Genomic DNA, 23,482 nt, shown 5'->3' on the forward strand with positions numbered 1-23,482 from the left:
TCTTCATGACTTATGAGCTTTGCATTTAATATAGGAGGGTGCTTAATGTTGGTTCATATTCAGGTTCTGTACATCAGATTTGTTTTGTGCCATATTCAACCCAATATAAGATCTCGGTATCAAACCTGCTCGTTCACAAACAAGCCGGCCATACCCTGTCCGGTACCGATACACATGCTAGTGACCAGAATCTTGCTCTTCGTCCGGCGGGCTTCACTCAAGATAGTAGCAATTTGGCGAGCACCAGTAGCACCCAGGGGGTGGCCGAGGGCGATGGCACCACCACGGGGGTTGACCTTGGCATGGTCCAGACCAAGATTCTTGACACAGTATACAGCCATAGAAGCGAAAGCCTCATTGATCTCATAGATGTCAATATCGTTCTTGTCAAGGTTGAACTTGCTCAGGAGCTTGGGGATAGCGGCAGTCGGGCCAATACCCATAACACGAGGAGGGACACCAGCGACGGTAGCACCGCAGAACTTGGCGAGGATAGGCTGGTTCAGCTCAATGGCCTTGGAGCGGCGCATGAGGAGAATAGAAGCGGCTATATGAATAAGTTAGACATTGGCCGGCAATCACACAATATGGAAGAGTACAACATACCACCGTCAGTAACCTGACTCGAGTTTCCACCGGTAGACTTATCACCGAACTCTGGGAACGCCGGGCGAATCTTAGACAGCGACTCGAAAGTAGTTCCAGGACGAATACCATCGTCCCGAGTAAGAGTAACCTCCTTAACCTCGCCAGTCTTAGGATCCTTCACCTTGACAGTGATAGGAGCAATTTCATCATCGAACCAGCCAGCCTTCTGCGCAGCCTCGGCACGACGGAACGACTCAGCCGCATACCGATCCTGCTGCTCACGGGGGATACCAAAGTCCTTGCCAACATTTTCGGACGTCTGACCCATAGGCTGCATGCAGTCGGCAGCTTCCTGGTTACGCAGGACCTCCTCACTGAAAGGCTTCTCGAGACGGTCGCCGGCGGCAGACATGAGCTCGGCACCCATAGCGACTCCGATGTCGATGGCGCCGAGGGAGATCTGATTCGCGATGTCTTGCACGGCTTTCAGGCCTGATGAGCAGAAGCGGTTTACTGAGGAGGCTCCGGCTGTGTGCGGGATGCCGGCTGCCAGAGCGGCGGCGCGGACCATGTAGGCGGCCTTGGCTTCGCTGACCTGGTTTGAGTGTTAGACATTGAACAGGATGGGCACGGGAAGGCTTTGGTGGAACTTGCATTGCCGAGGCAGACATCTTCGATCAGGGCTGGGTCGATCTGGGACTTGGCCAGAGTCTCCTTGAGGAGGGCGTAGACGATGAAGTCAAGTTCTGTGTCTTTAAATCCGCCCTTGCGTGCCTTGGTGAGCGGTGTGCGGAGCGCCAGGGTAATAACGACGTCGTCGGGGTTCTTTTGGGTGCTTTAGGGGTCTGTTAGACTCGTGTATGTCTCGGCCGAGGCTGTTCGAACTTACATGGCGCTGAGGCCGCTGGCAGCGCCAGGCTTGAGGTGGCTCAGGAGCGAGCTAAGACGGTCTGCGGCCATGATAAATTATGGAAGGAAACTAAAGGGGGTTTTTGGGTTAGTTGAACAGTTTCAAGATGTCTCCGGGACAGGAGTGAAGCTGGTGCATGACAGTGCATTTTCCGCCGTTTCCAAGGTTATTGCGGGGAAGCTTCAACTTCAACTCGAGCTGCACTTAGGGGGGTCGCAGGCCACGACAAAACCATCTCGCAAGACATAGCACTCTGAGTAGGAAACAAAGCAACTTACTGATTATACAGGGAAGTTGAAGAAGTCAAGTTGGGAGGGAAAGAAGAGAACAAGTATAAGAGGAAGATCTCCGCGCCGTTGCCCGAAACTGCCGAGGCTCAATGTCAAGTACCCACTACCTCTGACTTGGCCCATGCCAGGTACTCAAGCCAGGTACTCTCTACTTTCCCGGGATCTAATGTCCTGTTATAGACTTTCGAACGTCGCAATGCCTAGGCAAAGTTCGGGCTGAGCTTTCAAGAGGAAACAATTCGAGCTTTGGATATATTGAATGCTATCCAAAGGACAACCTCTGCGATACAATCATGTACTGCCTGCCATCTACCATGGCACAGTCCCATTCTCGTCAGAAAAAGTTCCAGTCTCCCCATCAACCGACAAAGTCGCCAACCGCACAATATTGACAGCAGATTCAGATGCAGGTCGTCCAACCCCGTGCGAAAAATTGGTGGCAGTCAGATTTGGAGCCGAGGCATTGACCTTCCAACCCCGATCTTCGAACAAAGCCGAGTAATGCAGCATCAACATATTAAGCGCCGCCTTCGTGCTACGGTATATGGGGAATGAAGGGCTGTGAAGCTTCGCCCATATGCCGGACGATTGCTCGTTTCGCAGACCCATCGACCCTGTGTGCGAAGAAACAAAGACAATGCAAGGAGGCGAGTCTACCGCTTTCGCAAGAAGCGGCTTGAAGGCTTCGGTTGTTGCTGCAGCGCCGAAGACGTTGACATCATATGCATCATGGTAGAGCTTTCGAAGCTGTGCAAGGTCACTTGATGCATCTGGGTTGCTCTGTTCTTGGGGGTTTGGCTGCTGAAGAAAGACGTTAAGCTCGTTGTTGATGCCTGCGTTGTTGATGAGAACATGTAGGTGTCCATGCTTGGAGGCGACATGCTCTGCTGCTTGCTTGATTGAGGCGTTGTCGCGTACATCGATGGTGACCAGCTCTACCGATTGTCCGGTGGGATCCAATTCAGTAACAGCTTTGGGACCACGCACTGCATCTCGACAGCCAAGGAGGATGTAGTACTTTTCATTTAATGAGAGAAGGAGCTTGGCAACTTCGTAACCAATGCCCTGGTTTGCACCGGTGATTAGGACGATAGTTCGCTGGTTATCCATGGTTCTTGTCTAGGATGAGTTTGATAGAATGGGAAATAGGATGTCAAACAAGAGTTTGTCTCTTATGCCGCGGACATAAGCGCATCTTGCATCTTCTTGCCCCGAGGGCATGCAGCTTCTCGGACATTGTGTCTTAACTCCGATCAGGATCAAAGGGCGAGACTGATAGATTCCAATATATAGAATCCGCACAGAATGCTGCATTTCGATTGAAAAAAACCTGTACCTATTATACTGTATAGCTCTATTATAGTCCGATGCAGCTTTGGAAAGGTCTTAGGAATCTATGTGGACGTTCTTCGGCTGGGTACAGGCGGTGTTCGCCTTACACGTAGGATCGCAGTAATCGTAGTTCCGCACCGCCCCACTAGTCAAGATGAGAGTCTAAAGGTGCAATGTGCCCTGGAGCTTGAAGTCCTTCGAGCTTGCACCAACGTAAACTCCAATGTTGCCGCTGTTCAGCGCCCACTTCTGAGCCACAACATCCCATTCACTCAGATCCCGACGAGTCAAGGACAAAGTGACGGTATCTTTCTCCGCTACATTTAAAGTGACTTTCTCAAAGCCACGCAGCTGCTTGACACCGGAAGGAGTATCGATATAAAGCTGTGCAGCTTCCTTTCCACTCACTTGGCCGGTGTTCTTGACTGTAAACTTAACCTGTGCAAGAATATCCCACAGATCAACCTGTCCACCCTGTTCAATAGGACCGGAGGGATATTTGGCGGCGCTGTTTGCTTTCTTGGTCTTGGTCACAGATAGTGAACTGTACTCAAACGATGTGTATGAAAGACCGAAACCAAACTCATATCTGGGTGTGATATTCTTGGACTCAAACCCACGGTAATCGATGAAGATGCCTTCGGAGAAATTGCTCTGAGGGTAGTTCACATAGTCACCTTCAGGGAGACTTGGATCGAGAAGCGCGCCATAGTCACTCTCATTCTTCGGAACAGAGTAAGGCATCTTGCCAGAGAAATTCTCATCGCCATAGAGTAATGCAACGGTTGCAGCACCCGAGTCTTGTCCGGGTGTATGGGCATATACAATGGCAGTGACATTAGGATGATCAACAAAATTGTCCACAAGCCGGACTCCATTGTTGTGGATAACGACAATAGTGTTGTTGCACTGATCAGCAACAGAAATAACCAAGTTGTCAGAGTAGTCGTCGTAAACACCAGGTCTGTCGTAACTCTCGGATGCCCATGCGTTGATAAACACCAAGCAAGCATCTGAAGCGGGGACAACGGCAGGTTTTGAACTCTGGATGTCCCAGAAAAGAGCAGAATTGTCTGTCATGGCTCGGTTTGAGAGAGCGTCAAGAGGACCGGAAACATAAGCGGGCGTGGATGCACCGGAGCCACCGCCCATGATAATCGTACCGTTGCTTGCGATAGAATCAAACCCACCAAAGGACGGTACGTCCAAACCAAAGCCTACCAGAGCTTGTGTTATATCAGTACTCTGGTAGCCAAGTGACCATGAGCTTTCTCCGCCAAAGGCTGGGACAGATGCTTTGTAGCTTCCGGCAGAGTACCCGAAGACAGAAACAACCTGGGGCTTCCTGAGAGGCAACGCACGGTTATTCTTGACAAGTACATGGCCCTCAACGGCACCTTGTAGAATGACTGGGCGAGCTGCTGGGTCTCTCGCTTCCACTCTCTTGTGTGCGCCTGCGACTGAGTAGGGCATGCCGACGCCGGGCTCGGGGAAACTACTGTCTTGTCCTAGGAAGTACCATGCAGACAGAATACTGAGGCATGTCAGATATCTCATATATTTTAAAGATAGGGATCAAGACAAATTCTGACGTACCGAGTGGCCATATCATTCAATCGACTCACTGGAACGGAGCCATTGTTGACTGCAGTGGTCAGACTGTTGGCCCAGAATGAAGTGATGGGCATGGCCATATCGAGACCGGCAAGAGCACTGCCAACTCCGGAGTCTAGTTCATATATTTGTCAGGTCAAGTAGGGAAAAACTAGTTTTGCAGTAGTCACTTACGTTGCGCATACCAATCCGTAACCACGAATCCCTAAATTATTAGCTTGTATGTTATGACCCGCAAGGCAAACAAAGGAGATACCTGGAATCCAAGCTCCGTTTTCAGCAACCCATTGAGCATCTTGCTGTTAGCACAAGCATATGAGTTGTTCACTCGGTTGTAACTGAAGGGGGCTATTAGCGGCGAACAAACACGATATGAACTCATCTTACCTGCACATGATATTGACAGAGCCTGCTTTGATAGCATCCTGGAAAGGCCTTATATTGAGCAAGTTAGCCAAAGGCTCGTGGTCCATTCAATTTGCAGTTTCTGCATACCAGAGGTAGAGTTCATGCATCGTCTTATCATCCACATTCGAGGAGACTGCCTCAATCTGAGGGGAGCTTCCAGTAATAGGATTCCGATTTGTCTCTTGTTCGCTCGTAATGAAATGCTTGAGGCTGGTCATGACACCGCGTTTGTTGAATGCAACGACCGTGTCAGCAGCAAGGGCACCACTGAGATACGGATCGTTAGCGAAGCCTTCCCAGCTTCGACCGCCTCGAGCGACGCGGCCGAGGGGACCAGCAACTATATTGCATATGTTAGTAATTAAGTCCATGCCTTTATGATTGTTCGTGAGAGTTACCAGGCGCAAGAGCGACATTGACACCCTTTGCTTTGAACTCGCCGGCCATGAAGTGTGCCCGTTGAGAAGCAAGATCTCGGTTCCAACTGTGATAGTTAGCAGAACGCAGAACAAAGCTGTGAGAGCATTTTTGTAAATTAGAATGCGCACCTTGCACCGACACTAAGTCCAGCTGGATATCCATTGACTAGATCAGTACCGCGAACTCCATTCCCGGCATCCGAGAGACAAAGTCCTGGGAACCCAAGACGTGGGATAGCAGGAATATTTCCAGAGCAACCGTTGGCAGTCGTGGCAATGCCGAAAGTCAGGTTAGACTGTTTGTATTTGTTAGTTTGTATGATCAATATCGGCGGGATGATTGCTGGTCTACCTTTTCCTCAAGTGACAACTTGGCGACGAATGCTTTTGCTTTGGTGTATGCCTCTGCCCAGTCTCCGGTCCCTTTGCCATCCGCTTATTGGAAATTACTGTCAGTTTTCTTGTTATGGCTATGGACCACGTGGTTGAATCGGCCAGTGACATACGCGATGGATAAACAGGCGGACTTTGGCCGTAAAAGTGAGTGTCTGATGTGATAACATCAGCAGTCACGCCCAATAAACAGGCGCTGAAAGCCAGAAACCTCATATTAAGGGGATGATGTAAGCTGTGTCGAATGTGAGATCTTGGATTGCTGTAGCTAGAAGGTAATAGCTACTTTATATATGATGATGGGAATTCCGGAGATCGACCTATTTCTCAACTGCCGGTCGACCGTATATACACTGGAAAGACAAATGGTGTTACAAGATTACAATAAATGAACGCATATTCAGTGGTCTATCGGCCTAATCTCACCGTTCCCCAATGTCTCGTACGGAAATGAATCTAGGCGTTCCCCGCGTTCCACGCAAATAACCCCTGCAGGTGCGGGAAGATAGTACCTGGTCGCTACCAGGACATCCCTTCCCCACGGGCAGGATGAAGCTAAACAATAAGATGGGCCGGTTAAATGAACCAAGCCTCTGCTTCTCAATTTCAGTCTGTGCTCGTGGCCCTGGTAATTGCCCCGCGTCGTTGATCCCGCTAGGTCCAAGATTTCCTGTCAGTGAGATGACCCTGGTGACATTGTCAAGACTAATCGGAGAGATGCGATGTATTGTCTCCGCTTACTGCTCGGCAGAACATCGGTGGAGGGAATGTCTGAGCGTCCGGCTGACAGGTCCCGTTATGTAGACCGCATCCGTTGTGCATAGCCAAGAGAATAGAAAAGCCAATTCAATTGATGATTCCGCCGGCTGTTTTACCATTATGAGGGTTCTGCAGCGCCTTGTCCCATCTGGGCTAAAGCCGCGGTAAGCAATCGCATGGACTATTCTTGGCAGACATGCTCTCTGTCGATTCTTTCATGAGAGATCTCACCGTTGGCCGGATTTTTAAAATTGCATCAAGTGCGGAGCAGCCAAAGGTTGACCTTCTGGAATCGTTTTGTCTGTTGTGAGTTTTATCGCCGATAATCATTTGGTCTTCTTTTCCCTTTTCGATTGAGATCGATCGATGAAAGGCTTATTATGAAGCTAAAGCCTGGGTCGTATCGTAATGGCTATACAGGCGCTTCTTTCTTCTTATCAAAGTCATAACTTGTATGCCGCGCCCCTGATCCTGTTCTATCACTAACAATCAGCTACTCCTCCAGGCGAAAAGTATACTAGCTCTAGATAGAATCAAACTCAAAATCCGTAAGCCAATAACATTATAATACGTGGAAACGCTGTTTAACTCCCCAAAGTTCTCCTTATATCACCAATCCTTGTAATGCTTTGCCTCGATCTCACAGCCAGGTCCTACCGTACCACGATCAACCACCTTTCTCCCCTATCCTCACTCTAAATTCAACTGTTATATATTTCTAACCAGCTTTGTAGTTTATTGGCGCATTTTTAAACAAGTATTGAGACCCTCGCCTCCCTCGACCACATGATAAGTGCCTAGCGTTCTTAAGAACTCTGCTCTATAGCCTCGCAGTCTTTAGCTTTATCATCGAAGGCTATTTTTGTAACTTTAATCTTAAATCTTAATTTTAAATCTTAAATATAAGTATAAAGTGCCGAACCGTAATATATACTGAACAACAGCAAGCCGGATCGTAGGTTGGTTCTCGCCTGGGGTGTCGCGAATGGCAACATAATATTTATGTTGATACTCTGATTCTAATTCCTCGCATTTTAGCCTCAATTACAGCACCAAAACTCGTTTCATGTGAATTTGAAATCATATTCTACCCACAATGTTATTATGCACTCGGAGCTAGATCCTTAGATAGAACCTCCGCACCCCAAGGTACATCCCCATTGAAAGCCTTCTCATTTTGATTGCCAGGCCGATCAATATCAAAGTCCAGCCGATCTGGAACCTTCAGCCCAGCCGGGAAATGGTATCGAATAAACCATGTTGAAACGCCATCCCGATACAACCAAGGGTCTTCCGTTCGACGTTGCCACTCTTCCAAATTCCCCCTCAAACTTTCCAATACAGACGAGTACTCCGGGTCTTTCGCGAGATTGTTGACCTCGGTCGGATCATTTTCCAAATCAAACAACTCTTCCGGTGCTCGGAAGAAATAATCCCGAAGTTTGCGTCCCCCGATGGTGATATCATTGTCAGACGAGTTACGAATGTCTTCCCAAGAAAGAGACCCATACAGGTCCGCAGCGAATGGGAAGTCCAAACGCCATGCGAGATTGCGATGATATTTGTATCTTCGGTCTCGAACGAACCGCGTTGGCCAGTAATTTGTCACCTCGTGGAACGTATGCGAGCCGAAGACTTGGTTGAAATCTGAGCGTCTGATGTTGCTTCCCAGAATAGGAAGCAATGAGCGGCCCAGTCGCTTTTCGGCTGGATCGACAGCGCCCGGATGGCCGGCATAGTCGAGCAGGGTAGGCAATATGTCAATGTACGAGACCATGTCGCTGTTCACAGCAGGCTGGAGGTCGGGATGCTTGATGATAAGAGGGAGTCGGACCCCTGCGTCGAACAGGGTGGTTTTTGAGTTGATAAAAGGCGGCCCGTTGTCGCTGATGAAGACTACCAAGGTGGACTCCGCCAGACCGGCTTTGGTCAATGCGTCCAAGACAAATCCGATTCCTTGATCAAGGCGGTGGATTGAGTTGTAGTACTCGGCGAGCTCAAACCGAGTCCCAGGCGTGTCGTTGATGAATGGCGGGATCTCAACATCCTCTGGTTTATAGGTGCCTGTTTGGATCCTGGAGTCGTATACCTGGTCATTTCCAAAGCCGCCTCTCGTGCGGTCACGATGGGGGTCGTGGAAACCGATGGTCAGAAAGAAAGGTCGCTCGTCTGATTGAGATTCCTGGAAGAATTCGCTTGCTTGGTCGGCGATCACGGCAACATCCCTCGTTTCGCTCTCCTTTTTCACTTGCCAGGGATAGACTGCGGACGGTCCAACGTGAACTTTGCCCAAGATCCCGGTCCGATAGCCACTTTGGTTCAGCAGATGAGGGGCTGTCTCGACGTGATCGAATGTCACAAAATGGTGACGGTGACTGGCAAGCCCGTACTGACCATTTTGATGAGTGTGTAAGCCCGTGTAAATCACAGAGCGACTTCCACTGCAAGATGCTGTACTAGCGAAAGCATACTCGAATCTCGTTGCTTGCCCGGCGAGTTGATCGAGATTCGGTGTTTGAATAGTTGAAGCTCCATAACAACTGAGCTGCTTGCCTAGGTCATCGGCGATCATCAACAGGACATTCTTTTTGGGTGGCATTTTGGCCCGAATCAAGAAAATGAACAGAACACGATCGTCTTATCCGTGATGGTTGGGTAGAGCAAGAATCAAATATAACAACCCTGTTATCAAGCGGTTTGTGCTATTGGTGCATTTACTGGACTGTATGCTAACCATTTTGGTTTAGTGTCGCGATCTCCTACACAGATGGTGTGCTCTTAACTGGTCATCTGAGACTAGTTTCTCTTATCTTCAATCGAATATTAAAACTATCATACTCGACAGTCATCACAAACGCATGTTGGCTTGTACTATGTGGGAGCTCGGTGAGCCGGTTGAAGCACTACGGCCATCCTATAGACTAGTGTCCCGGAGTGTGATGAGTTCCACCTTCTTGACAGCCTTGGATTTCTTTGTGACGATGCCCGAACCGTGTTTCCCCAGTGGGAAATTCTGCACAAGTGGGCCGGTATAGTCTCACCTGGGCAAATTCCATAGTACGATGCCACACATTTAATTGAAGATTTTAATATGGAACGTTAATCGCTGTGCCTGCATGTATTTACATTTGTGATTCGATGGTTGAGATCCATGACCATCAATAAGTATCATCTCTCCATGAATAATGCGCAAGCAGGTATTTACCCGAACAGCCTCCAAGCCAAGCCGGGTGATGGCGTCCCTGGATAGCCCTATGAGACCAGGGTCTCGGTACTCGTGTACGGGCCGAACTCCTTTCTTCGCTCAAATTCACTTCTGCAACTAAGCAACAGTTCTCAAGCTGACTATCACAATTTATCTATTTGGAACTGAATATTTGGAACCCTTCCTTCATGACAAAAGACATGTCGAGCTTATCGGGCTGACTTTAGACGACATTCGGGAATGCCTCGGGTCTCCGGAAGGGTCTCATCTAGCTCAGGATCCGGTATGTAATATGTTGAGCAATCATGTTATAATATTTTGATCGGTGAGATACTCGCTTGAACGTAATGAGTCGCCGAAGATACTTATATGGCGAGGATCTCGTCAGGACGATTATACACATTCTTTTACCCGCTTCAGGGCAAACGGCAAGACACCTTTGAAAATTTATTTCAGAAAATATGAATTGCCGATAAGTTGTTTAATTGGTGCATTTAAATCTGATCCAGCCAACCTCCTTCACTCATATCTCACGCCGGCGCGATCTGCCACATCGATGATGTGCTTAGCTTTAAATTAATCAAAATGCACTAGCTCCAGCTAGCTCACAGTATGTTCGACCAAATATTAATTAAAGATGTTGTCATCAACTATTGCTATTTCGTATTGGCTAATCCCTCTCCAGGGTCTCCCACCAGCTCAGTAGCAAATTAGTATACTAAATTTCCCGTGAACATACATACCTTCATTACGGCGACTGGAAGGAAGATATTACTAAACCGACTTTCTTATCACATCTCGGGTAATTGGGCAGACAGATGACGATGACGCCTTTGGTATAACGTATTATGCTGTTCAACAGCTCTGCCAGGAACGTGTGGCGTAATTCTTCAGAAGTCGATTCTGCAAGATCACCACTTAAATAGCTTCAAATGCGCATCTCACGCAGGATCAAAAGAATCAATTACTTCTTTCATTGACATATGATGAAGATTGCTCTCTTGCTTCCGCTGCTCTCAGGCATCGCCGCTGGTCAATTGATTGGCCCAGTTGGTCCTACAACTGCCCTCGAAAAGAAGACTATCGAGTGCAACATCTTGGACTATGGCGGTGTTGCCGACAATAGCACTGATATTGCCACTGCGCTGGAAACCGTGTTCTCTGAGTGTGTTCAGAAAACCCCAGGCAGCCGTCTCGTCGTACCGGAGGGTGACTATTTAATTAAACGCGGTGTCACTTTGAGCAACGCCACGAACTGGGCTTTCCAGCTTGATGGATTGATTACTGCTGCGTATGGAGGGGATTGGGCTATTGAGCGTGAGTTAGTCCTCCAAGGATTTGCTGGAAGAGATATCATCAATGCCACCATCAATGGAGAGGGTGACCAAAAGTTTTTGTTAGATGTCCTTGTTATCGTCAACGGTGAGTCTCATTCCAACGCTCCTTGAAATGAGGTGAGACCTGACATGGAGAGATAGCTGTGGATTTCGAGTTCTATTCTTCAAATGGCAAGGGCGCTTTCCAAGGTCAGGGATATATCTATCGAAATCTCAACAAGTAAGGAAACTCTCATTTTCCTGAGGAAGTGACTGGGTCTGACTAGATTCTAAACCTTTAGCACCGATCGCCCTCGTCTCGTACGTTTGATCTCTCCGACAAATGCCTCCGTTCATGACTTGATCCTGGTTGATAGTCCCAAATTCCATATCATTCTCGATTTTGCTGTCAACGTGGAAGCCTACCATCTCACAATTCGGGGAGGAAACTTGGGTAGCTACGATGGAATTGATGCCATTGGCACCAATTATTATATCCACGACAATGAGGTATGGGTTGAGAACAAAGGACCTGAAATTTTGCATGATGCTCAAATTCTTTCATAGGTTACCAATCGTGACGAGTGCGTCTCAGTGAAAAGCCCGTCTCATCATGCCTTGATAGAGAATCTGGTCTGCAACCAAGCCGGGTCTGGAATCTCCATCGGCAGCTTGAATGTTTCCGCGGAGATCTCCAACATTGTGCGTTTCTCTACAAACACGAAATCTACATCAGAACTGACCTTTTCTCCAGGAAGCACACAACATCAGCATCATCCAAGGCAACAACATTGCTTTCATCAAGACATACCCCGGAGGATCTGGATATGTGACCAATGTTACATTCACCAACTTCCGATCCCTCGGAAGTCTGTATGGCTTAGATATCAACCAATATTGGCAAAACACTTTCACGCCCGACACCGGAGCCGTTGCATTGAGCAATCTTGTGTTCAAAAACTTCTCCGGTAACGCATTCTTAGTATCTCGCTGAGCGCAATCTACTAACAACACACACAGGCTCCGTTGCAAATGGCGTAACCCGCCCTCCACTCTATCTCATCGCGAACGACCTGACATTCGCAACCAATGTCACAGTCGAGGACTTCAGCGTCTGGACAGAATCCGGAACCTCCGTTGTCAACAAGATAAGCAATATCTTCGGAACTGGCGATAACAGCTACGGTTCTCAGAACGGCATCGCGCCCTTGAAATCGGGCCAGTCTCCTTCTGCCTATACCAGCACGTATACTATCACGGCATCTCCTACTGGATGGAAAGCCCCGAGTACTCCGACATGGGCTGTGCCGAGTACTGGCTATGGCAGTAAGTCTTGATAGTTGACCTTCTTTAAAACGTCGCTGACATTTCCTGCAACAGCTGCTTCGCCTATCCCTGTCTACAGTCCTGCTCCTCTTTGGCGGCCTGGTGGAGTGGACTATGATTTGCATTATTGGGGAAGTTTCTGACGGATAGAATGGGGAGAAGTGGAATGTCTTTCGTTGAAGCTTGGAAGGTCCTACATACTGTAGATGCAAGGGGTGGCTGGTATGGGTGATGAGGTGGTTGGGTGAAATTTAGATATAGCCATTTACGTGGAAGTCGGTGAATGAGTTATCGAAGTCAAGTTCTCGAGCTTGTTTCAAATTCTAGAATTTACTTCCTTTCTATGAATCAATTGCTTCTTACGTTGGGCAAGTTCTAATTCGTACCTCCCGATGTCTACAGGCGTTTTAAGACTCATAACGTCCAACAAAGCTTTTCCAAGACATGAAATTCTTGGCACCGGACAGACCCTCCCACTAAACTAATAGTCCCGACATTCATACGGCTGCCTGAAAGCAGTTTGCCAAGACCGACAAATCTCGGGACAAGAGTATGTCGGCATTCATGGTGGCGTCGGGTTTCTTAATCATGCCAGAAACCCTGAATGACAGACATATTAAACGATCAAGATATTCCACCAATGCAAAACCGTGAAAATATCTGATTTCACCGCCGATTGCTTCGATCAGGGTGTGGTTGATGCAATCGGCGCTTACATGGCGAAACAACCGGCTAAATGCAAGGCTTAGGTTTGACCAAAAACATCGTTCTTACTTTAACCACTTGGGGGCTTTTTTTTAGTTGCTAATCTGACTTAGATTAAGAAGGCTTTTTTCTTACTAGCTAACAGGAGAATCTGCTATCTACTCGATTGGAGTCCCTGTGTTCGGTTAGTTGGCGCGAATGGTATCATCTTCTGGTTGAGCACGTATTATCTGCGGGCTTTTCACAAGGTCGGTGGCCAGCAAAGGTTTCTCGAAATCATGTATATAATGCTCTGTCTCGCTGGAAACCTCATTCTGCCATCACCCTTGTTCTAGCCTCGTTGGCATCGCTTACGGCGTTCAGAAAGCCATGGAATCTATATCCTCAAAGGAGCCTCCGGTCTCCCTTTCTGAGCCGCACGACAGTGACGACTATCATTCCAAGGAAGAAGCCGTGGCTACACTCGCAGATCCAGAACAGCCTCACGAGTCCCAGTCTCTCTTCTCTGCCCTCTTCGCCAGGAAACCTAAAGTCGATCCAAATGCCATAGCGACTGTGCGGAGTGTCTTCGACGACCCTGTGCTTGGAAAGTTTTATCTGCCCAAGCCTGACTACGAGAATATCCACAGATTTGATATCAAAGAGCGATGGACTCATCGCGAGGAGACGGCAGTGCGCCGCAAAACCGACTGGAAGATTTTCATCTGGATTCTGGTCATGTTTTTCGGACTGAATCTCGATCGTGGCAATCTGGGCAACGCTGCCGCTGACAATCTCTTGGACGATTTGAAGATCACTACCAACGACTACAATAACGCCCAGAACATGTATCGTGTTGGGTTCCTTATTGCTGAGATCCCGTCTCAAATGCTCGGCAAGAGGTTAGGTCCTGATCGCTGGATTCCTTTCCAGATCATCTTGTGGTCTCTGGCTTCAGGCGGTCAATTCTTCATGCATAATCGAGCCGGCTTCTTTGCTTGTCGGTTTTTCATCGGTCTTTTCATGGGTGGTTTTATCCCTGATTCCATTCTCTACTTGTCATATTTCTACACCAAATCGGAGATGCCGTTCCGCCTGGCCATGTTTTGGTTCGTGGATTCAATGTCCGGGGTGGTTGCATCCTTCATCTCCTATGGAGTCCTGCACATGCGTGGAGTTGATGGCCGCGAGGGTTGGCGATGGCTGTTCCTCCTCGAGGCTCTCATCACTATCGTAATCGGGTTCTTGAGTTTCCTCTTCTTGGTCCCAGGTCCGACACAGACAAAAACTTGGTGGAATCCCCAAGGGTACTTTACCGAGCGGGAAGAGAAGATTATCGTCAACCGTGTTCTACGAGATGATCCCTCCAAAGGAGATATGCATAACCGTGAAGCACTTTCTCTTGGTATGCTGTGGAAGAGTTTGAAGGATTACGACCTGTGGCCAATCTATCTCATCGGAATGCTGTTCGAAATCCCGACGTCTTCGCCGAAATCGTACCTCACGCTGTCGCTAAAGGCCATCAAATTCACTACTTTCCAAACAACATTGTTGACAATCCCCGTCACCGTCTTCGGGGCTATCAACCTTGTCCTGGTGACCGAACTGACAGAGCGCTTTCACCAAATCTCCATCATTGGCCTGATTACCCAGCTCTGGAGTCTTCCACTTCTCATCGTTCTCTACACATCGGCCGGATCATTGTCGAATTGGGGTCTCTACGCCGTGACCTTCGTCCTGCTGGGCTGGCCAAACCCACACGCCGCACATGTCGGATGGTGCTCCCGTCTCAGTAATACTGTGCGAACGTGAGTGCTTCCGGATAACTCCTCAGATATCTTTCAATACTAATTCATTTCTACAGGAGAACCGTCTCAGCAGCGCTTTACAATATCACAATCCAGCTCTCCGGAATCGCGGGCTCGAATATCTACCGTGCAGACGACAAGCCGCTATACCGTCGAGGAAACTCCCAGCTCATCGCTATCAATGTCGCTACTATCTTTGCATATGTACTGGCAAAGGCATACTATGTGATCAGAAACCGATGGAAGAAGGAGAAGTGGGAGAAGATGACGGCCGAGGAGAAGGCAACATATCTGGAAACTACTACTGATCAAGGAAATAAGCGGTTGGACTTCCAATTCGATAGTTGAGGCGGACTTTGGTATACCAGAGATGGAAAGACTTCAAAATTGGCTAAGATCTGGCATGAACTAATGGCGTGTTTGAAGATGGCGATAGTTGGTTGTACTACATAATAATAGGAGGCCTCAATGTGGATCTCGGTTGCTGTTTTGTTTCAATTCTATTCTTATAATTTTTGGCCTCTTGTGACATTGTCTTTCCCCTGTTCTGAAATTATCTAGCGTACCGCGTTGAGTCAAAGGTATTTGACTGTCGAAATGCATAGAAGATTGACTATGATATCCAGAGTATATGGCAAGTAGCCCAGGAGCTGCGTGTAATCGTCTAGCAAGAAAATTTATTCAAGTGCGAGTTGAATGAGATTGAGAATCTGTTCACCGTAAGAAGATATAAATCAGACAGTTTGTCAGAATATGCGCTGATATAAAAATTGTGTCGCACCTGAATATCTACATATTCAAGGACCTTCATCATTCCGTCGCCATTAGTATCCCTTACATCCTCATGCTCCCTTTCTAGAACAGCCCTCAGAAAGTAGCCTTGGCCAAGTTGTTATCGAAGTTGGCATCGATGAACGGAACAATGGCAGATCCAAAGTCAGTGGTTGCCAGAGCATCTTGAACAACAGCTACGAAAAAAGGCGTTAGCATAATCATACCCAAAATTACAATCTCCTTATCATGCGACAAGAAAAAGAAAAGAAAACCAAAAAACATGAAACTTACTAGACAGAGACTCCCACGCAACAAGAGGCTGAGTACCACCAACAGTAGTGGTAAGACCGCAGCTGTGATCAATTGGCCAAATAGACTCATACTTGATCAAGGAAGCAGTTCCATCAAGCGTGAAGCCATCAGTGCTGCAGTCCCAGCCGCCGTGAGCAGAGGGACAGACGGCAACCACACTGCTAGCAGAGATGGTCGTGGAATCTTTTAGCCAGACGATAACACCTTCCCAGTCGTGGCGGTGGCCGATTCCCGTTGAGGGTTCGTCCTTGGGGAAGTACCATGAGTACATCACAGCGTAGTAATCGCCTGAAGTGCTTGCTCTGACTATTTACCAGGAAGGAGGGCTTCATGAGTATGATGTGCTTTGGTTAATGTGCGTTTGAGAGAGTACTTACCATAGATCTGACCGGTGCTGCTGCTGCAGCCGTCAGAGGAACCTCCCGATGGATTAAGACCGGCACTTTTGATACTCTGTTAGAGTTGCATAACAATCAATAGTAAGACAAAGATAACACTTACTTGGTGTTCCCATCAGCATCAACACCGGGGAAAGGAACACATCCATTCACAACGTACAAATCCGGCTGGTAAGCCAGATACAGATCGCCAGCTGTTCCGCTGGGCACAGTCTGCGGCAAGCCAACGATGGCGTCCGAGGCGACAGTTCCACGACGAGAAAGGGCATGAGGAGAGGCACGCGCCACAGAGAGGGCTGCTAGACCAGTAATCAAAGTAGAAAGCATCCTGACGGGCGGGATTACTGCAGGAGGAAGAGGCGATGTTGAAAAACGTCAAATGTAAAGCTGTGATCTTTTATATATCCACCGTTCGTTGGGTGGGCCATGGTCCCATAGAATTTCTCTAGTATCTCCATAATATCTCCGTCGGCTGGGAAAAGGAGAGGGCAGCGGAAACGGTCTTCAGCCCTGATCGAGTAAAGACACGGATATTTCGACCCACTTCGATTGAAATCGGAGGTGATCAACGGTGTTGTCTTAGGTGGGCGTGCGATCGACATTCGTGGTGATTCGTTATTCTTTTGGGTTATTTCTCCGGACGCGTATGCTTAAAAGAGACGGCGTTTTTAACTACGGGGAGCTTAATTTATTTAGACAGGTAGCAGCCCCTCTTGGGAGTATCTGCATTGCGCTGAAAAAGGCCTATCTGCAACACGTGGGAATTGGCAAGAGCTACAAACGACTTAGGGCTGCATGTTCCTGCTCTAGTGGCGTTTTCGCACCAATCACGGCAGACAGGTCAGCAAATTGTCCAGCTTCTTCAAAACAACCCCCTGCATGGTCGCATTGGCGTCGTTCTTCGAGCTCGCCAAACCAACCGAGACACTCGCCCAGCACCCCGAAGTGAGGGAGACCTCCAGTTCGCTTGGGAGTCTGTCACTTCCACACGTGGTCACATCGTCAGCTGTAATGAGAGGAACGGCAACGTGGATCCTGGACAGCACAAAGGAGAAATCCTGCGGGTTTGTGCACTCGGAGTCCGAGACTGACCCGAAATTGACATTCAACCAGATACCCTGTGGCAGATACGGCTTTCCAGCGGCCACCACGTGGTTTGTGAGGTTAGTTGCGAGATCGGCGTAGACATCACTGTAGTTTGGGCGTGACACGTTCCACGCTGTCTGCGATCCGGTGGCCCCGGAGAATGCAATAGCGGGAATACCAGCGCCGGCGGCGTAAGTGGTGGCGCCTGCGGTGCCGGAAAAGTACACTTCGAGGCCAATGTTGTTGCCAACATTAGGACCTGCGACTGCCAGGTCTGGAGCTCCATCAAAGAACTCTGGAGCGCGCGACTCGATGCCGTACTGCATCGAGCTTGCTGGATAACTGTTGACATAGCCGAGGCGAGGCTTTAATTAAGTTAGTACGCTTGTTCCAAATAGGCCATAGATCCGGCGGCGAGAGACCAACCTCCGAAGCATTGTAACCCACAGCTGGGCTTCCAGAGGGGCAGCTGTTGAACTCGCAAGCCTCCGTCAAAGTTGTCGGAGTCTTCATTTTGGATCCTGGAACTTGTCAGAAACAGCATAATCTAGAGATTCAGATGACATGCCGGTGCCGCTCTGGTTTTCAGCCGGAGCAGAAACCACAACTGAATGTCCCGCTCCTCCTAGCGACTCGAACAGCGCGCGGATATTGACCTCGGCCCAACCATCGTCGTTGGATGAGATGATGTTGACAGCCTGAGCTGCCAATGGCAAAAGGGCAAGAGTGTCAAACCGCATGGCTATGGAAGTTGAATGTTGGGTAAAGAGGCAACGGGCCTTTTATATCTCGGATGGCACGGCTGGGCTGAACTCATACGCGGACCCGCCGATCGCTTCCTTCAACCGTTCCGAGCTTTCTCCACCAAAAATTTCCCTTTGACCTCCTGAATTGTGCATAAACCAGACTTTAATGGGGCATAATACGGACATTGGAACTTGATTTGCTTATGTGATCGCTGCTGATGTCCCCGGGTTCGAATAGTCACTTGCATGTTGGACTCGTCCCCACACACTTGGACAACCTGAATGAGGCAAAATAATGTGTACGGAAGTCGAGATACAATAAAAGTCATAATCTACCAGCAAAACCTGCTCAGGGCACACGATTCTCACCCCAAACCCGATGTGCCAATTCCTTCACCAGCACCAACTTCTTCCACATCAAATCCTCCGTCATTCCTTGCCCGCCCCCTTTACTCATACTAGCAAACCCACACTGCGGACTAACTCCCATAGAAGAATCAAGAACATCAGCCACAGTGCGACATTGTCCGCGCGCGATAATTTCAGCAGCAGCATAAACACGCGCAGTCATCTCCTCAACATCCTCCAACTCAGGACTCTTCGTCGAAACAACGCCAAGCACGACGTTCTTCCCAACAGGCAAATGCCGAAGGGGTTCAAAGTCCCCAGCTCGTTCGGTATCATACTCAAGGTAGTAAGTATCATAGTTGAGCTGACTGAACATCTTCTCGGCGATGCGCTCATAAGAACCACTCATTATATGCGTAGACCCAGCCATGTTACCACGACACAGATGGATGCCCACATGGAGGTCTTTCGGCTTGGAAGCGAGGCACAGATTATGTGCCCAAATATACTGATCCAGCAAGGCATCAGGATCGATTCCGTCGGCCTCACATCCAGATCTGAACTCTTCACAGACAAAGAATAGAAGATTAGGATCATCAATCTGGATCGAGCGCAGACCTGCATCGTACAAGATCCGCCATTCGACTTCATACGCTGCTGCCAGATCTCGGAAGTATTCCTCGTCGGAGGTGTATGCGCTCGCGCTATAGGCAGTACCAACGGCCATCTGCAGGTGGACGTTAGATCTCTCCTCGCAACAGACCTGGGGTAGATATCCATACCTGCATATGAAGATGAGTAATAGGCGGCATAGTCAACTTGCACTCTCTCCATCTCGCCGGCGGGAGAAGGGCACTCAAGGCCTTCCATTCAGACAGATAGGCACTCTCCGTATGTGAAATTTTATCCACGGCAACCACGGAGTCTCGAGTCGTTATACCAAGCTTCTGCAGTGCCTTGACGGTAGGAAATCCCGTTCTCAGTCCATTCGCGACGGGAATATCTTTGACAACCTGCATTCCGGCAAGCTTCTCAAAGAACCCCGAGTAGAATTTGTCGCGTCCATATTCTCCTGATGTAATCGGTCTGATTCCTAGTTCAATTTGCTTGGTTACTGCCTGTGCAATAGCTACCTCGGTTGCGCGATGTAGTTCTTCTGACGTTTCTGAGTAGGAAGCTGTCGCGCCGGCGGCTAAACGTGCATTTAGTAGCTCTTCTGGGCGCATGAGAGAGCCAATTTGCTCTGCGTGGAAGGGTGGTGCCATTTTTGAAGGAATTGAGGAAATGGGAAAAATGGGGAAATCGGCTGTAAACAAATGACGTCCGGCTTGCTTTTATGCATGTGCGGAGAAGCGGGGTGAGCTGGGGCTGCGTGTCTACGGGCCAAATGCACTTCATCTTTGCTCTGATTATGTTCATATTCTTAGTATTCATAATGCTGAGAACAGCTGTTTGTCTTGTCTTACTCCTGCGGGAAGTTGAGAAACACTCTCTTTGTAATGCCCCCCGCAAATGTACGATTGGTCTAGTCTGTACGTACCCATCAACGAGTTTCATCGACTGTTCCAATAGCCCACTTATGAGAAGCACCCTTCCCAGGTTTGCCGTAGATCCCGTAAGCCACTGGTCTACGCTGTATCTTGACCACATTACCGTCCAGCTCATCCCTCGCCAAGAAGTCCATCAAAAGAGCTATCTCGTTGCGCCTAGCTGATTTCAACAGTAAACGATTAGAAGAACTTACGCAAAGCCTGGAATCATCCATGGATACTATCTAAAACAAAATCTTCACCCAACTCAATTCCTTTGTTTGACCCTCTACTCTCCCACTTCCTGGCTTTCTCCTCAAACTTCACCACTACAACGTGCTTTCGATTTCAGCTCTTTCCCCTCTCTGACTTTCAACATCATTATCCTCGCCGAAATGGTCCCCAAAGAGAACAAACAGCGGACTGGCGATGCTTCAGTAACAAGCTCAATAGCTGTTGCATCGAACGAGACACCTGTCTCTGAGGTCCCGACTCCTGCGGCGTGTGTACGTATAAAATCTGCAATGACCGAGAAAATCGTTGAATACCATTCCATGCTGACCAGCCAAATCGCCGCTGGCTCTAATGAGGACCTTGCACTTGCTGATGCTGACTTCATCCAGCGTATCGCTTGGATCTGTGCGTTTTTGGCTGCTGATGAGCGATACCTCCAGTTGCTCCGTGTTGTCAACGGACGTCGTACCATGAAATCAGTCGTGCTCGCCAGTTCAATTCGCTTTATCTCTTGGGATGATATTGCTGCAACTGCCAAATACACCAGTAGTTACCAAAAAGTTAAAAAATACGAAGGTCATCGGCCCGATCTAGTTCATGTCTGTTCAATCATCACTAACGGAAATAGCTGGGGTTGGGAGTATCGCGCACTAAACCTTTGCATGATACATCCGTGTATTCTCCAAATGAGCGATTCCATGGCTGCATTGGACATCAATTTAGGAAGTGACAGATGATAACGGTGGACGAGGTCAACGGATCCCACCAATTGATCGCCTGCAGAGCGACGTGCAGACAATTTTATCCTGGTCGAATGGGGCCGAACGTCAATGCCCAGACACTACACCTTATTGATGGAATGTGAGAATTGATACGGATGTTCGGAAAGCGACCGCTGACCACTGCGTAGTCCCATCTAGTACACAACTTGGCGAGGATGACTTTGGATGGCAGATGATACTTCTCAAAGGGCCGATATATCTACAGTCCTTCAGGCATAAAATGAAAATTTCCCCTCTTTTAATATTTATTGTCAATATTTTTTCCAGTTCAGACACGCACTGATACATCATACGGAAACAAGTACGCCGCCATGTCTGTATACATTGCAGTCACCAACCATATAATCTCAAGTTGCCGCCGCCATGAATTCGACATGATTTGGACATTCTATTTTTACCTTTTATTGCATGCTCCTTTGTTTATATTGCAGACAATCTACATACTACAAAAGTGCAGATATACAAAGCGCGTAGGTCAAGTTGAAGAGGGCCCACAGTAGCTCCGGATAAATGCCACATGCGAGGGCCGCCTGACAAGTTTGCTTCCTTCCAACATTGTTTCGGATTTATCTCCTTTTAATCAAACATCTCTCTGGACTGACATCCGAAGCCAGCTTGACACGGAGTCAAGCCAGAAACCCCGTGGCTGTCATGTATTGCATTGTTGGTGTTTCAGGTTTCACTCCATGGCGGTTTGGGAATTCGGAGCTGTCCCGAAGTAGAACTTACACCCAGACAAACAGGTCTTGGTCGGACTATATATACCGTATGATGGCCTGGCAAAGATTTTGATTCCAATCGCCTTCGTTTTTCTTTTCCACTACTACAGCAATGTACAAGACACTCCTTTCTACTTTCTTCTTCTCTGCGCTGGTCGCAGGCCATGGACATGTTACCAATATTGTGATTAACGGTGTCTCATTTGGAGGTTGGGATATCAACAGTTATCCATATGAAGATTCGCCGCCGACTGTTGTGGCATGGGGGACCCCGAATACCGGTAATGGATTCATCTCGCCTGGTAAGTTCCTATTTCAGTTCTCAGCTGCACTGTCCTTGTTGGATTGTCGCAGTATGATCATGTCCTGACCGGTAAACCAGATGAATATACCACCTCCGATATCATCTGTCATCAGAATGCTACCAATGCAAAGGGACATGCAGTCGTTGCCGCTGGTGACAAGGTCTTCTTGCAATGGACCGATTGGCCCTCAAGTCACCACGGCCCAGTCATCGACTATCTCGCCAACTGCGGCTCGGCCGGTTGTGAAACTGTCGAAAAGACATCCCTCGAGTTCTTCAAGATCGATGGCGTCGGACTGGTCGATGACGCTACCGTTCCTGGAACCTGGGGTGACGACCAGCTTATTGCTCAAGGATCGGCGTGGATGGTTGAGATTCCTCCCACTATCGCACCCGGATACTATGTGCTTCGACATGAACTGTATGTAGATCTTCTTCCGTTGACGAAGACGTACTGACTCATCTGCCCAGGATTGCCCTCCATAGCGCCGGTGAGCAGGGAGGCGCTCAGAACTATCCTCAGTGTTTCAATCTGCAGGTGACTGGATCCGGATCAGATGACCCAGCCGGTGTTCTTGGTACGAAACTTTACAGCCCAACTGATGCAGGCATCTTGGTCAATATCTACACTTCTTTGTCAACATACGTGAGTACCCATCCTGTCTTGTTCACTTCACATCGCTGACCATCCATTGCCTTGATCACAGGTCGTCCCAGGTCCAACATTGTACAGTGGTGCAGTCTCAATCACTCAGGCAACATCTGCATCCACGGCTACCGGAACTCCAATCACCGGATCAGGTACCGCAGGCACCGCAGGCACCGCAACTTCGGCCCAGACGACCGCAGCTGCTAGCGTATCCACAGCACCATCGGCAACCACAGTAGCGCCCACTACCGTCGCTCTCACATCAGCTTCAAGCACTGCTGTAGCGTCCACCACAGTTGCGCCCACAACGGTAGCACCGACGACAGTGGCACCGACGAAAGTGGCAACCACACTGTCAACAATCACGCGTGCGAGCACCACCACCCCAGCTGCAGGCAGCGGCGCGACCCAGTCCGTGTATGGTCAGTGCGGAGGAAGCAACTGGAGCGGGGCGACAGCCTGTAATACTGAAGCCGCCTGCTCGTCCATGAATCCCTACTACTCGCAGTGTGTTCCTACAGCCGCTTGAGTGGAAAATAGATGTATGTA

At 48.7% G+C, this 23,482-nt stretch overlaps 12 protein-coding genes across 12 annotated transcripts; 4 read left to right on the forward strand and 8 right to left on the reverse strand.

Moving 5' to 3' along the window:
* Nucleotides 1-119: 119 nt before the first annotated feature.
* kat1 (putative 3-ketoacyl-CoA ketothiolase (Kat1)) lies at nucleotides 120-1,548 on the reverse strand (the record flags this gene model as incomplete). Its single annotated transcript, XM_057125517.1, has 4 exons — nucleotides 120-547; nucleotides 607-1,183; nucleotides 1,243-1,423; nucleotides 1,478-1,548. 4 exons carry the CDS (start codon nucleotides 1,546-1,548, stop codon nucleotides 120-122), a joined length of 1,257 nt encoding a protein of 418 aa, XP_056987676.1.
* A 549-nt stretch (nucleotides 1,549-2,097) lies between these two features.
* N7511_003093 (uncharacterized protein) lies at nucleotides 2,098-2,898 on the reverse strand (the record flags this gene model as incomplete). The annotated part of the gene is made up of 1 exon (XM_057125518.1): nucleotides 2,098-2,898. One exon carries the CDS (start codon nucleotides 2,896-2,898, stop codon nucleotides 2,098-2,100), a length of 801 nt encoding a protein of 266 aa, XP_056987677.1.
* A 384-nt stretch (nucleotides 2,899-3,282) lies between these two features.
* N7511_003094 (beta-glucosidase) lies at nucleotides 3,283-6,170 on the reverse strand (the record flags this gene model as incomplete). The annotated part of the gene is made up of 10 exons (XM_057125519.1): nucleotides 3,283-4,654; nucleotides 4,717-4,849; nucleotides 4,909-4,939; nucleotides 4,991-5,072; nucleotides 5,122-5,169; nucleotides 5,230-5,482; nucleotides 5,541-5,656; nucleotides 5,691-5,857; nucleotides 5,914-5,996; nucleotides 6,068-6,170. 10 exons carry the CDS (start codon nucleotides 6,168-6,170, stop codon nucleotides 3,283-3,285), a joined length of 2,388 nt encoding a protein of 795 aa, XP_056987678.1.
* A 1,645-nt stretch (nucleotides 6,171-7,815) lies between these two features.
* N7511_003095 (sulfatase family protein) lies at nucleotides 7,816-9,312 on the reverse strand (the record flags this gene model as incomplete). The annotated part of the gene is made up of 1 exon (XM_057125520.1): nucleotides 7,816-9,312. One exon carries the CDS (start codon nucleotides 9,310-9,312, stop codon nucleotides 7,816-7,818), a length of 1,497 nt encoding a protein of 498 aa, XP_056987679.1.
* A 1,592-nt stretch (nucleotides 9,313-10,904) lies between these two features.
* On the forward strand, nucleotides 10,905-12,703 carry N7511_003096 (putative rhamnogalacturonase; the record flags this gene model as incomplete). Its single annotated transcript, XM_057125521.1, has 7 exons — nucleotides 10,905-11,340; nucleotides 11,397-11,475; nucleotides 11,537-11,744; nucleotides 11,802-11,936; nucleotides 11,989-12,202; nucleotides 12,255-12,560; nucleotides 12,615-12,703. 7 exons carry the CDS (start codon nucleotides 10,905-10,907, stop codon nucleotides 12,701-12,703), a joined length of 1,467 nt encoding a protein of 488 aa, XP_056987680.1.
* Nucleotides 12,704-13,634: 931 nt separating this feature from the next.
* Nucleotides 13,635-15,400, forward strand: N7511_003097 (putative MFS transporter; the record flags this gene model as incomplete). The annotated part of the gene is made up of 2 exons (XM_057125522.1): nucleotides 13,635-15,052; nucleotides 15,109-15,400. 2 exons carry the CDS (start codon nucleotides 13,635-13,637, stop codon nucleotides 15,398-15,400), a joined length of 1,710 nt encoding a protein of 569 aa, XP_056987681.1.
* Nucleotides 15,401-15,919: 519 nt separating this feature from the next.
* N7511_003098 (NPP1 family protein) lies at nucleotides 15,920-16,863 on the reverse strand (the record flags this gene model as incomplete). Its single annotated transcript, XM_057125523.1, has 4 exons — nucleotides 15,920-16,020; nucleotides 16,118-16,444; nucleotides 16,516-16,580; nucleotides 16,640-16,863. The coding sequence occupies 4 exons, from the start codon at nucleotides 16,861-16,863 to the stop codon at nucleotides 15,920-15,922; spliced, it is 717 nt and encodes a 238-aa protein (XP_056987682.1).
* Nucleotides 16,864-17,363: 500 nt separating this feature from the next.
* Nucleotides 17,364-18,135, reverse strand: N7511_003099 (uncharacterized protein; the record flags this gene model as incomplete). The annotated part of the gene is made up of 2 exons (XM_057125524.1): nucleotides 17,364-17,987; nucleotides 18,049-18,135. The coding sequence occupies 2 exons, from the start codon at nucleotides 18,133-18,135 to the stop codon at nucleotides 17,364-17,366; spliced, it is 711 nt and encodes a 236-aa protein (XP_056987683.1).
* N7511_003100 (uncharacterized protein) lies at nucleotides 18,132-18,362 on the reverse strand (the record flags this gene model as incomplete). Its single annotated transcript, XM_057125525.1, has 1 exon — nucleotides 18,132-18,362. One exon carries the CDS (start codon nucleotides 18,360-18,362, stop codon nucleotides 18,132-18,134), a length of 231 nt encoding a protein of 76 aa, XP_056987684.1.
* Nucleotides 18,363-18,717: 355 nt separating this feature from the next.
* Nucleotides 18,718-19,981, reverse strand: N7511_003101 (cobalamin-independent methionine synthase II family protein; the record flags this gene model as incomplete). The annotated part of the gene is made up of 2 exons (XM_057125526.1): nucleotides 18,718-19,443; nucleotides 19,499-19,981. The coding sequence occupies 2 exons, from the start codon at nucleotides 19,979-19,981 to the stop codon at nucleotides 18,718-18,720; spliced, it is 1,209 nt and encodes a 402-aa protein (XP_056987685.1).
* A 659-nt stretch (nucleotides 19,982-20,640) lies between these two features.
* Nucleotides 20,641-21,216, forward strand: N7511_003102 (uncharacterized protein; the record flags this gene model as incomplete). The annotated part of the gene is made up of 1 exon (XM_057125527.1): nucleotides 20,641-21,216. The coding sequence occupies one exon, from the start codon at nucleotides 20,641-20,643 to the stop codon at nucleotides 21,214-21,216; it is 576 nt and encodes a 191-aa protein (XP_056987686.1).
* Nucleotides 21,217-22,092: 876 nt separating this feature from the next.
* On the forward strand, nucleotides 22,093-23,462 carry N7511_003103 (putative endo-1,4-beta-glucanase; the record flags this gene model as incomplete). Its single annotated transcript, XM_057125528.1, has 4 exons — nucleotides 22,093-22,282; nucleotides 22,363-22,705; nucleotides 22,756-22,930; nucleotides 22,992-23,462. The coding sequence occupies 4 exons, from the start codon at nucleotides 22,093-22,095 to the stop codon at nucleotides 23,460-23,462; spliced, it is 1,179 nt and encodes a 392-aa protein (XP_056987687.1).
* Nucleotides 23,463-23,482: the final 20 nt, after the last annotated feature.

Source organism: Penicillium nucicola (genome assembly GCF_028828085.1).
Source record: "Penicillium nucicola strain IBT 29836 chromosome Unknown utg000002l, whole genome shotgun sequence".
NCBI lineage: Eukaryota > Fungi > Ascomycota > Eurotiomycetes > Eurotiales > Aspergillaceae > Penicillium > Penicillium nucicola.